This window comes from Alligator mississippiensis, chromosome 13, assembly GCF_030867095.1.
Source record: "Alligator mississippiensis isolate rAllMis1 chromosome 13, rAllMis1, whole genome shotgun sequence".
NCBI classification, from domain to species: Eukaryota; Metazoa; Chordata; order Crocodylia; family Alligatoridae; genus Alligator; species Alligator mississippiensis.
This window is the reverse complement of record NC_081836.1, coordinates 4,648,588-4,661,296: the sequence shown is the minus strand read 5'-3', so window position 1 is coordinate 4,661,296 and position 12,709 is coordinate 4,648,588. Positions and strand designations below refer to the sequence as shown.

At 50.8% G+C, this 12,709-nt stretch overlaps 1 protein-coding gene across 1 annotated transcript; it reads left to right on the top strand.

The window, feature by feature from the left end:
* The first annotated feature begins 3,540 nt into the window (after positions 1-3,540).
* On the top strand, positions 3,541-12,487 carry TAS1R2 (taste 1 receptor member 2). Its single transcript, XM_059716494.1, has 6 exons — positions 3,541-4,357; positions 5,698-5,998; positions 6,400-7,170; positions 8,155-8,367; positions 8,965-9,085; positions 10,348-12,487. Exons 1-6 carry the CDS (start codon positions 4,056-4,058, stop codon positions 11,274-11,276), a joined length of 2,637 nt encoding a protein of 878 aa, XP_059572477.1. The 5' UTR covers positions 3,541-4,055; the 3' UTR covers positions 11,277-12,487.
* Positions 12,488-12,709: the final 222 nt, after the last annotated feature.

Sequence of the window (12,709 nt, the reverse complement as noted above, 5' to 3'; positions counted from 1 at the left end):
TGGGTACTCTGCTTAAAACTCCTGCTTGGCTGCTCCAGGATGGGCACCCAGAAGTCTTCAAGTCCGCAGCAATAGTCAAGCTTTTTCTTTCCTTTTTTTTAAATGTGGGGCTAAGTAACTTCCTCAAGGCCACAAAACACATCAGTGGCAAAGTCTGATCCTGATACCTTGTCCAATTCATCCCTCCCTTTTACAAAGTCTTGGTCATATCTAATGCAGATGGCTACTAATCATCCACTTCTCCAGCCCATGCCATGGGGACAAGTCTCGTGCACTGCTTTTATACCCTGCCTCACCCTGCCGGTGTTACTTGCTCTCGTTGAGCCTGAAAGTGTTGCTCGTTAGCAACAGAAGAGTGCAGAGGTGCCCACGGGCCAAACAGCTGGCAGCTCCCCTTCTTGGCAAACATAGGAAAGTGCAAGGGCTGAACTGATGCAAGGCACTGGGTTTTCTTACCAGGAGAAGCCCCTCATCCAGAATTGTGAAGGCTTTTAGGCTTTCCTTGCTGTCGTTCTTGCTCCTTTTCTTCTTAGGAGGCCTCCGGTCCCCAGAGCTCGATCCTTGCATTAGAATCAAGGTTACTGTGAAAAAAAAGCAATGTCCGTTTGACTTTCTCCCCACAACCCCTTTCAAGATCTGGTGCTGACCCACCACTCGGGATCACTGAAGTTACACCTGTAGCTAGTGGAAGAAAACCGGGTGATCCAGGCAGTGCAACTGGTCCAGGGGTGGCTGCAGCACAACATCCTCCCCGACCCATCTCCTTATGGATCCAAGCAGGGTCATGCTGCTATTATGTGGCCAATGGAGATGTCCCTTTTTCCCCCTGCATATGTGGTGACTCAGGTGTGGCAAATTTAAGAAGAGATTCAAGAGCCAAAACTTTGGAGAATGCACTCCAGCCTGGGGCTACTCCCAGGAGAGCCTGAGCAGTTGAGGTCGTGATACTACCTGTTAAATGCAATGCTGTTCGCCAGCAGTTCACCCCCACACCTGTTCAGAAGCATTAAGGACAACCTGTGGAGGTGGAGTTCGGGCAGGGCAGGAGGATTTTAGGGGTCATTGCATAGGAGGCTATACAAGAGGCACCCCTGGGACCACCCAATGGGCAGAAGGTGAACCAGAGCAAAGGGGGCTTGTACCTCTCCAGATTCTCAGGTTCACACTGAAGATCAGGTGTTGCAGCTATGGGAAATGCATGCAAATCATGCACACTATTTGAATTTAAATGCCAGGCTAGGGGATGGCGGTGAAGGGGGGAGAGGAACTAATATAGCAACATGCAAATAATCTTTGGGGACTGTAGGAGGGGGTTGCAGGCATTTTCCCATCAGGGTACAGTACCGTCCCTGCTGTCAGGCCCCTGGGGGAGGAGGGCAGTGTACCTTACAACATAGGTGAAGCCTCAAGTCCCAGGATGTGGTTAATTCCTTCCTCTCCACATCTGCAGATTGGGTTGTGTAGGAAGCCCAAACCCTAGCCGCAGACCTGACCTGCCAGCCTCGCAGGTCAATAAATAGGAACAAGGGGAGTGATTAAATATAGAGCCAAAGTAATTGAACTGCATCGTGGTGCACTGGCCAGGAGAGCATTGAACCTGGGCGCTGGATTTCTGTACTGAGCAGGCACCAAGTACGGTCTCGTTGAGACCTCCAAAGCTCAAAGCATGATGCACAGCCACCCCCACGATGCGCAAGACAGTGCTCCAGCCTGTCTACGTTGCACAAAGTCTTGAACTGGGAACAGATCAGTTCTGCCACCACCAATTCCCCCAGAGAGCCCTAAATTAAGAGCACCCCATTATTAGCACCAGAAATGTGAGGGATTGATTGAGTGACTGGCTTCTGTGTTTTTGAAGGTGCAGTTATTTGCTCCTATAGTTTAAGGCTCTTCAATTCCTGACTGCAGCATGCTGGTAAAGCCCATGCACAACAGAGATCCAGACCTCTTGGGTTTGGCGCTGTACAACTATATAGCCAGACAGGCTCTGTCCTCACATAGCATCTCAATAGAAGAGACAGAAACCAGATAAGAGGGGAACAAAGGCACAGAGAGGACATGCTTTGCCTAACATCCCACAGCACTGACGGGCACCCAGGGGCTGCTAGATGATGACACCACTCCACAACTTGCAGGCTTATAAAAAAAAAAAGATCTTCAAAACACAGCTACCTACATCCTGGCTTCCTTCAGGGTGAAGCAGCAGACCTCCCTTTGCACAGCCCGGTCCCATCGCTTGACTCAAAGAACAAATTCGACCAGGCCTCACCCCCACTTAACACGCGCGCGAACAAAACCCCATGCAAATACGACCTGCGGCTCATTTCCATGGCTGAGACACCAGAGCTGGGCATGGAGCTGGCAAACGGGCACGGCTGGGGCAGCTGAGATTGCAGACTTCACTTCTGTGCTCCTGTTTGCTATTCGTGTTGTGCCAGTTCCTAGAAACACCAGCCATGTGTTTACAGCTGGGGCTGTACACACAGAGCAAAAAATGACCCACTTCTGAGCAAGTGTCTCTAGGCAAGCTGAAAATGAGATGAAGTCTGCCCTCTTGGCGCAGCAGTCTGTCTTCAAAGCGGGCAGTTCTGCATTTGCCTCAGTTTGGGGTTTTTTCCCCTCTATTTGGAGGAAAGGGGTAGGGATCACTTCTACACAGCATGGTGGTTTGGGACGAGGGCTGGTACATCCATTCTGTATTACACAGATATCCAGAAGCACCCAACAAAGCTCACAGTCGCCCTGGTCTCTAAAGCTCTTTGGTGCTGTGATGACTTTGCTGTTGCTAAACATGGGCCATTAGATCCTTGTTTCAGCACCTGCTAGATTGGGGTCGGCAACGTTTTTGGGTAGAGTGCCAAAAACACCCGCAACTTTGACTTGTAAAATGTTGGTGTGCCGGGGGCGGGCGGTGGGGGAGTAATGAGGGGCCCGATCTTTGCTGTGGCAGCGCACCCCAGCCCCTTCCCCGCCGTCCACCCCAAGGTGCATGTGCCAAGCAAAAAGCCTTTGCATACCGCGCTCTGGCACCCGTGCCGGGGGGTTGCCTACCCCTTGCTAGATGCTACCTTTCCTTTCAGTCTCCTTCAGAGGAAGCTGAAATCATTCTTATTTAATGAGTGACCTGAGCAGCGAGACGCTCCAGTCATGGACTTAGGACTGCCCTGAAGAACCTGCAGTCTACAAAGAGCTTGTAGAGGACGCCGCCTTTCCCCAAATTAAAAGTCCAGCTGGCAGTGAAAAAAGCCCCCCGTGTCTTAAAAAACTGGGGTGGCACATATGCCGCTGGAAATCAGAGCCTGGCATGGGTGTTTCCCATGTATAAGCAGCAGTATCACATTGTGCCGCTGCTGTTTGTCCCCAAGGAAGTGCACGCTCCCGCTCATGGGGACTCGCCCTTTGTAGGGACAGCAAAACTGATTCTATACACCACAATGCCTAAAGAATTGGAAATACTTATATAAATACCCTCATTCTTAAGTGTTGCTGACAACAAGCTACACAACACAGATTACAGGCAGTTGCAATGTCACAGCAAGTCTTCAAGGCATCTAGGGACTGGCTTTGACCTTGCTTCCTCTGCTGAGACAAGCCCCCATTCATTTATTTTTAGTCTGTTCAGCAGAAGCATCTACGTCCCTCCTCCAAGATCTCAGCCCACTGTACTAGGCACTGCAGACACGAAGGGAGAGAAATCCCCTGCCCTGATGCTCTTATTGCAGCCTGAGAGTACAAGATGGACAAAGGGCGCGAGAGAGAAATGGAGGTACAGGGAGATGAAGTGACTGCTCCAAGGTTGCAAGAAGCTAAGCCACAGGTCTGTGCGCCCCTCAAGTGGTCTGCCCTCTAGACCATGTGCCTCCCACGAAACGATGGAGTCGAGGCTCTTCAAGGCACTGGTGGACGGAGCAGCCCTCTAATGAAGATGAGTGTCACCATCATTGCCGCACCTACACATCTTCACAAGGTGTTTTCTCTTGCAGCCCAGCTCGCACACCAGATTTCACTGCCCATGACATTGCAACAACCCATGACGGGATGGAAATGCGTTCAGGATGGTGCCTGAAATGCATGTAAATAAGTCGGCGCAAACAGACGAAAACAAGCCCCAAGTTGGTGGATCCAAGGCAGGAACCTGCTGCAGCCACTCACCTGCGGACTGGTGTTCAGGCAGCAGCGCCATGAGGGAGGCCAGGTTGTGTTTCCGTGCCTTGCTGATCGCAACCAGCTTGCAAACGCTCACCGCTTCCGACTTCCATTTACCAGGCGACTATGTGCTCGGGGGGCTCTTCTCGCTGCATGCTGAAACGGTGGGCAACTCCCATTTCGCCCGCGCAGAGGTGCCAAGATGTCAGACGTAAGTAGCATCCGGCAAGAGTTTATTCTCAGACCAAGGCACAGGACAGGTTTTGTGGTGGATGCTCAGGGCCGGGACCTGCTTGATTTGGGCTCTGTTTGCGAGCCACAAGTTAAGCCAACATTATCAAGCCAGATACTTGTCACCTTGTAGGAAACGGTAGCCATGCATTGCACATCTCCCTGTTGGCCTTCTAAAGGACCTCTGGTAAGCACCCAAGTTGAAGCAACCAAAGTTTGAAGGCCATGGAGGAGTTTAATCTCTTAAAAATTTCTCATACAACAGCAATGTTCCCCTCCTGCCCCTTGTCTATTTAAACTGTAAACTCTTCAGTGTCAACAGATCCTGCCCTATGCATATGTACAGCACCTGGCACAAACAGCAGCAGAAGGAGGAGACTTGGAAGATCAAGTGAACTCCTTTCTCTGCCACATACTCCCCGTGAGACCTTGGGCAAGTCACTTCAGCTCTGTGTTTCATTTCTTCCCGTTCTGTAAAGCAGTGATAATAAAAGCAACACCCTGCCACAGAGACATACAGTGAGGATAAGTGCATTCAAGTGTCGGGGGCTCTGAACAGTGCCCAAGATTCATTGATAAATAGCAAATATCCCGGTTTGGATACCCTAATACAAAGAGCCATGGCGTGATGCAGGGTTTGTAGCAATCAGACAACTGTCTTGAATCCAGGATGGTAGTCTATGCCATTGTGGACATATACTTTATACGGTGTCCAATTCAGAGGAACAGCAATGGTTTTTGCTGCACACAGAGCTGGGTGACATTTTTCTAAATATAAAAGCAGGCTTCGGTAAACAGCGTTGTGGGGATTTCTATTCTAAGCTGCCCCATAATAATTCAGGGGAACGCACCAGGACGTTTTGTTTGAACAATGTCCAAAGGAAGAATATTTTGGTTGGAAACGAAGTCTCGTTTTGAAGTTTACGTCAGGGCCATTAACAAACGTCAGGCGTTTGAAAGTGGAACAGACCCTTTTGCTCAACTTAAAACACCAAGAATAAGAAGAGTAATTCTTGCTTTTCAGTGTGCTGCGAGGGCTGGTTTCAGGCTCCTCGATTTGCTCGCTCATTTTTAGGCACCTTCAGCAAGGGGGCAGGGTGCTGGGACTCACTTATTTACACAGGTCTGGAAGTTGGGAGCTCTGCATCTTATGGCAGAATTTGGGGCCCAGCCTCGAGGCTGCCGGGAGCTCGTTTCGGGGGCTTGGCTCTTGTTTCTTTTAGGCTGCTATATTACACAGCGCTAAATGAGGGTAGGGTTTGGAGGATGGGGTCTGTCCCCCTTTGCAACTTGCAACCCATGATTTTATGCTCCTCCTAGGTTTAACCTGAAGATTGTGGGCTACAGCTTCCTCCAGGCCATGAGATTTGCAGTGGAGGAGATCAACAACAGCAGCACCCTGCTGCCCGGGATCTCCCTGGGCTACGAGATGGTGGATGTCTGTTATCTCACCAACATCGTGCACCCCGTCTTGTATTTCCTCGCTGACAACCACTACAAGGTACACCTGCAGCAGAACTACACACGCTACCGACCCCGGGTCCTGGCCGTTGTTGGCCCTGACTCCTCTCCAGGAGCCGTCACGGTGGCCAACATCCTGAGTTCCTTCCTCATCCCTCAGGTAAGTCGGGGCCCGTGTTATTGCTGGGCAAACGCCTCCGAGATTCCTGTCACTGTAGGTTTCAGGACCAGAACCACCGTGCTTTGATTTGAAGAGCATCGGCTCCCTTATTTCGGCAAACCCACCCTTCAGAAAACGCCGGCTCTTAGTTTTCACTCGGTGAAAGAGCTGAAAGCAGCTGTGATGCTGCAATGAACTCGGGAAGAACAGCAGGGCGGGAGATTTTTAAAACTCTGGATCCCTGTTGGAAATCTCTGGGTGCATCTCGGGAACCAGGTTTGCACATCCGACAGCGCTAATATTGTGCAGCGCTGCGGCACCCTGGTTGACAACCGCGAGGCAATGCAGAATTTGGTTTGCACGTTCTCTTCATCTAACAGCTTCTCTCCCTTCGCTCCCAGATCACCTGCACTGCAACCACCGAATCCCTGAGGAACCCCGAACGCTTCCCTGTTGCCTTCCGTACCATCCCCAGCACCGAGCAGACGATCAAGGCCATGCTGCTCCTGCTGAAGCATTTTCACTGGAACTGGGTCATTGTGCTGTTCGGCGACGATGAATATGGGCAGGAGAATCTGAAGCTCTTGCAGTTCTGGGCTACGGGGGTCTGCATAGCGTTTCAGGAGAGCATCCCGGTGCCCCGTGAGAGCAAGAAGCTGTCGCTAGAGCAGCAAGCAAAGGTCCAGGACATTATTAACATGCTCCGCCGGAGCACTGCCAAGGTGGTCCTTGTTCTGACCTTGGACTTGACGCTCCCGTTCTTCTTCCAGGAGGCCATCCGCCAGAACGTTACAGACTTGGTGTGGATTGGCGCCGAAGCCTGGGCGACCGATCCCAGTTTGCACAGCATTACCAACATCAGTAGGTTGGGCACCTTCTTGGGGTTGGCAGTCAGAGAGGTCCCCATCCCTGGTTTCAGTACCTTCAGGGTCAAGTCTCCTTCCAACCAGACTGAAGGAGCTGGAACATGGGCAAGTGACCAAGGAACATGCAACCAAGTATGTGACCGGTGCTTGTCGGCGACCAAGCAAAAAGAGAAGGAGCTGAGGGGCTCTGGGGAGCGCATAGACTTCAACGTCTACTCCGCGGTCTACGTCATTGCTCACGCTTTGCACCGGCTCCTGCGCTGCGGCTCCGCGGGATGTCACAAGCGGGTGGTGTACCCCTGGCAGGTGGGTGTTGTGTTGAGGGCCTTGCTTTAATGACGAGCTGGTTCAAGGGACTGGGAGAGGACTGTAGAGGGTTTAACCTACAGGTCTATTCCAGCCCAAGTGCCTAGAAACCATCTCCAATGGCAACTTGGTGGTCTGTATGAGAGAAGTCAAAGGACTTGCCCCCAGGGCCTCACACACAACTGTCAGCATGGCTGTTCTAGAAATAGTCTCCTTGTGTAGCAGGGGCAGATGCAGGATGCCTCCGTGTTAGGTTAAATAAGCCATGTGCAGGCACTAACGAGCTTTCACAGGCCTACAGCAGACCCTCCCACCGGCGGAGAGACCTGGCCGCATTAGAGCCATCTCCATGCAGGTGCATCTCTTCCATCAGTCTGGCTGTAGCTTTGTGATACCATCATGATGAGAAGAGGGTTTATTTCCACAGACATGGGGAGCTTGGGGGGCTGGATTGGTTTGAACTCAGAGAACCACCCACCAAGCGTGTCAAGAGCCCTTCCTGTAGTTCCTGGGTCTCATCTCAGCTAAGCAGCCACCCAAATGGCATTGTGTCGCTCAGCAGACCTGCTCCACCGCCTTTGGAGAGTCAGGTCCATTCCCCCAAGGCTGGGTGGCAGCATCTGCCACTCATCCCTCCTCTCACAAGCAGTCCTGCCCTACTCTGCGGGGCGTAAGGTGCTGCACAGGTTGTTAGGATCTGCACCTTAAGCCTCCTGCAATGCCAGCCTGGCTCCAGGGAATTAAGCTGGACTTTCTTCTGACTTTTGTCAGAGACTCTTGTGGCCTAGTCTTTGCTGAGAACCCCAGCTTGACTCTCAGATCCCGGGGCAAGCTTGCAGGGGAGAACCCCCCTCCCGAGTCCAGATCAAGCGCTTGCAAGTCCTCAAGGACACCAGAAACACACTTTCAGCCGCTCTTCGAGCTCCAGTGCCCAGCAGTCCTCCGCAAGCACTGATTGTCCTTCTCTGCCTTCTCCACTCGCAGTTGCTGCCGGAGGTGCGCCAGGTGGATTTCTCTCTGCTCGACAACAAGATCCGGTTCGATGAGAACGGCGATCCTCCAAACAGCTTTGTGATCGTGCAGTGGCGGTGGGACGAAGACAACCACCCGTTCAAGAAGATCGCTTACTACAGCACCATGCACCAGAAGCTGCTGTTCGGCACGGACAACATCTCTTGGCATACTCCAGGCAACGAGGCAAGTGCCCTCCACCCGATTCTCACATCACGCGGGCTGGTTGTGCCCGATGAACAGTATGTCAATTCTGGCATGTGTGCCAGTCTGGGGACATGCAACAGAAGCAGACCCAGGCTGCTGCTTGTGTAGGCAAAGGAGGCGTGAATGTTTGCCCCTTTTCTTTAAAATTCAAAATTGTCTCCGTCAGAAGAACCGTCCGTCCACGGTTTCTCTGATGCAGCAGTGACACCCAGTGGCTGGTCAGCTTATATCCAGGTCCCCGTGATGCCTTTTGGGCTATTCTGGGCCATCCTTTCCATTTAAAGGCAATGCAGCATTCCTGAGCTCCATGTCTGGGTAATTGGAAAATAGCAATTTATTTATCACGAGAGCTCTTTGCCCAAGCCATCGCACTTTGTGTCCTCTTTCAAGGCAGCACATGATCTGGTTGGCTTTATCCCAGCTGTGTATCCTTTCCTTTCCATGTTGTGGCCAAGTGAACATGGATAATAATAACTGTCATGAAGTCATTTCAGGCTCTCTCAGCTGAACTATACGTTGTTATAGGTTCTTCCTATACATTGTTATAGGCTCTTCCTCAAATTTCTTTACATCCAGGTGCCTGTATCCATCTGTTCCTACCAGTGCATCCCCGGGCAACGGAAAAAGCCCGTTGGCCTCCATCCCTGCTGTTTTGAGTGTGTTGACTGTGAAGCAGGGACTTACTTCAACGAGAGCGGTAAGCAAAATGCAGTTTACAAGCCTCCATTGCATGTTGTTTTCGTGCCATCCTGCAGCGTTGGTACCCGGTAGAGGACAGAGCCCAGAACAAGCGTTTCTTGGCCCTGGGAACAGGTAGTAGGCAGTGAAACCTCTGCCTTATGTGATGCATGGGATCAGACCTAATGGTATCTTCTGGCTTTGCAATAAATCTTTGAAGGCAGCACTGGATAAGGAGTTGGATGAACTAGGTTCGGTTCTGGGCTCCACCCCATACGTCCTGCATGATTTTAGCCACCTCTCTGCTGCTCGGTCCCATCTCTGCGAAGTGAGGATAACAGTCTTGTTCATTTAGATTGCAGACGCTGGGACAGGGAATGTGGTTGTGCAGCGCCCAGCATGAGAGGACCTCAACATTGGCAATGCCGCTGTAGGAACGATAAGATAACCCCAAGGCCAGGCTGATTCTCGTCATTCCAGATGCTTTGTAATTAGTGAAGGGGAGGAGGAGTTGCAAGTCCTGACTTCTAACGCACGTTCCTCCCGTAACCACAGGCAAGCCTGCCGTAGTTCCCCTCCTTACCATAATGAACATCCTGGTCGCCTAAATGTGCTCCCATTCGAGGATGTCCCACAATATAGGCATTATGTTTGCAAAGCACCATACGTCCTGAAACAGCCCAGACAAAACCATGCAAGGAAACTTGGCCACTGTCGGTGAACAGCCACGTTGATTTGGAGCACAACAGAGATACCGTACACAGAAGATATTACTGCCAAGTGGAAACATTAGGGAGATTTTGGGAGGGAGAATCTCATCAGCCCCCCCTGGGACTCAAGTCTCATTACAAATCCACACTCGTCCTCTCTTGGATCGCTGAGAACCACGCGGTGTTTTACTTCTCATTTGTTTTAAAACTTGGCCTGAAAACAGCAGTGCCTCCCTAAGAGGAGCCTGAGCATCAGGTCAGCTATCCATCAGAAAGCAAATCCCTTATCTCACAAGCAGTCCTGCCCTACTCCTTGGGGCGCAAGGTGCTGCACAGGTGGCACATGGTCATTTTAGTTACTGCGATATACCCCTTCTTTGGGTGTCGTTTGGAGGTCTCCCATTCCCGCCGCAGGCAGGTCAGATCTGACTTAGTTAGCGAGATATTATCATATCAGTCTGAGATGGTATGACTGCCCAAATCCAAAAGCACTCCCACCAGATTTTACTAGGCATATACATAGGAGGAACCACCCTCAATTGACTCATGAAGGTCCGGTTTTGTTTTACAGACCACTACAACTGTCAGCCTTGTCTTGCCACCCAGTGGTCCAATGTCAGAAGTCAAGCGTGCTACCCAAAGGTTGTGACATATCTGGCCTGGGACGATCACAGAGCTGTGGTGCTATTGATAGTCTCACTGTTGGGCCTTTTAACCACTCTAGCAACACTGCTCACATTTGCCTTTCATTTGCGTACCCCCGTGGTGAAGTCTGCAGGAGGTGGGATGTGCTTGCTCATGTTGGCATCTCTGGTCATTTGTTTCCTCAACATCCTTGCATACGTAGGAATCCCAACGGTGTTCAAGTGCGTGTGGCGGCAGACCGTGTACAGCTTGGGCTTCACTCTGTGCATCTCCTGCATCGTGATCAGGTCCCTCCAGATAGTCTGCATCCTCAAGCTCATGGCAAAGCTGCCCAAAGCCTATAACTACTGGACCAAGTACAAAGGGCCATACATTTTCATGGCTGTGGTTTTAGCTCTGAAAGCTGTTATTCTGATGATCAACTTTATTATCAGCTCACCGGCTCCTGTCGAGTTGCCCTTAGAGGACAACCCTGCAGTATTGGTGCTGGATTGCAAGAAGACTCATGCGTTTCTCGAAATGTTGGACACTGCCTTAGATATGTCCCTCTCCGTTCTGTGCTTCTGTTTTGCCTACGCCGGCAAAGAGTTTCCCAAGAACTACAACGAAGCCAAGTACATCACGCTATGGACAACCTCCTACTTCACCACTTGGGTTATACTCTTTGTGGCCATAACTGCGTACCCAGGGGTGCTGGTACCCTTCTTCAATGCCCTATTCAATGTAGTCAATTTGCTTGGGATTGTCATAGGTTACTTTGGTCCCAAGTGTTATATCATTTTCTTCCACCCAGAACGCAACACGTCAGCTTACTTCCAAACAGACATCCAGACTTATACCATGAGGCAGAAATAGTCTGATGACTGTAGCTCAAGAGATACAGCCCTCCCATGGAAGAAGTCCCAATTCCAATGTTTTCCTATGTTCGAGTCTCATAAATGTGCGAGTCCTGCAAATTCCCTTCTAATGGGATAATGTTGGGGTTTTTTTATTTGAAGCCAGCAAAGACGGAGAAACAGTGGGGTGGATGGAGGAGTTTTCACATAAGGCCTAAGGGGACCAGCTGGAAGTCACCAGGGGCTGCACGGCGATGATTAACCTGAAGCCATCATTCCAAGAAATTTGACAATCCCGTTCCCAAACTCAAGGCCCAGGCCAGCCCATCACTATCCTAATCTCTGGTTCTTTCATTTGCCACTTAAATCACTGACCTTTAATGAAGGGATTAAGGCTATTGCCTTCAGGGAAAGTAACATGTGCAATGACAGTGTCCCATCCTTTAGCTTCAATGCCCTGCGAGAAATTCCCACCGGACTCCCCCCTGCTGCTCTCATTTCATTGCCTGTAGAGTCAGGAACCGAGAGCTACCCTGCAGGTTGGTTGGAAAATACCTGTTTTGGGCACTGCCAGGATGAAGTGGCTCTGCCTTCACACAGCTAGACTTCTAGTCCTCCGGGTCCCCACTATAGCTCGATGCTGTGAGGAGCTCTCCACAGGCCGACTGCGTGCAATCAGTGGGGTCCAATCCTGTGGATGCCATTATAGCGCAATGCAGCTGTTAGCAAGGGTGACAAGAAATTAAACTCCTGAATTTCCCTTAACAGGCTACTCATTTTGGATACCTCCATTAGAGGCTTGGAAGGCTTTGTGTTGAAAGCTCTGTGCACTTGCAGATGCTCAGCTCTGCCAGAATAATGTGGGCCCTTAAGAGGTCTCCAAAACCCTGCACCCCAAACTCAGTAACCATCAATGACTATTTTGTCTCAACCAACCACAGATAGATAGCCAAGGCTGCAGGTCTTCCATTCCACCAAACCCAAGCAAGCAAAACATCATGGGTATGTGAACTGCAGGAAGGACATATCCAACCACCCAGGCAAGGTAGACAACTAGCATGGTTATCCGAATGAACAAAAACACCAGAAAGTAATGGGCCAGGTGACACAGCCCTGTAGGAGTCTGATGCTGGTAGAGTTTTATGCTTCTCCCATAATAAAAAAGTCATTAAAACAGACGTGGTTTGTTCAGATTTACTCAGGTCTGACAAAGGACTAATGCACCCAAGATTTGGGATTATGATAATCTAGAGCAGAGATTAGCAACATACAGTCTATAGGCCACATCTGACCTAGGGAGCTATTGCATCCAGCCAACGGAGCTGGGGGTGGGGGGCTTTGCCCATGCCGTGGCCAGGCAACAGGGAGAGGCAGCAATGGATAGATGCACCAGCCCATTTCAGACCTGAGCTGGCTGATTTGGCCTGCCACTGCAAAACCTTGCCCACTGCT

Bases quoted from the DNA above. Each gene is read 5' to 3' on its own strand.
- TAS1R2 (XM_059716494.1), top strand. From the start codon at position 4,056: ATGGTGCCTGAAATGCATGTAAATAAGTCGGCGCAAACAGACGAAAAC. The intron at 4,358-5,697 runs GTAAGTAGCATC...TGCTCCTCCTAG, and splicing joins GAGGTGCCAAGATGTCAGAC to GTTTAACCTGAAGATTGTGG. The intron at 8,368-8,964 runs GCAAGTGCCCTC...CTTTACATCCAG, and splicing joins GGCATACTCCAGGCAACGAG to GTGCCTGTATCCATCTGTTC.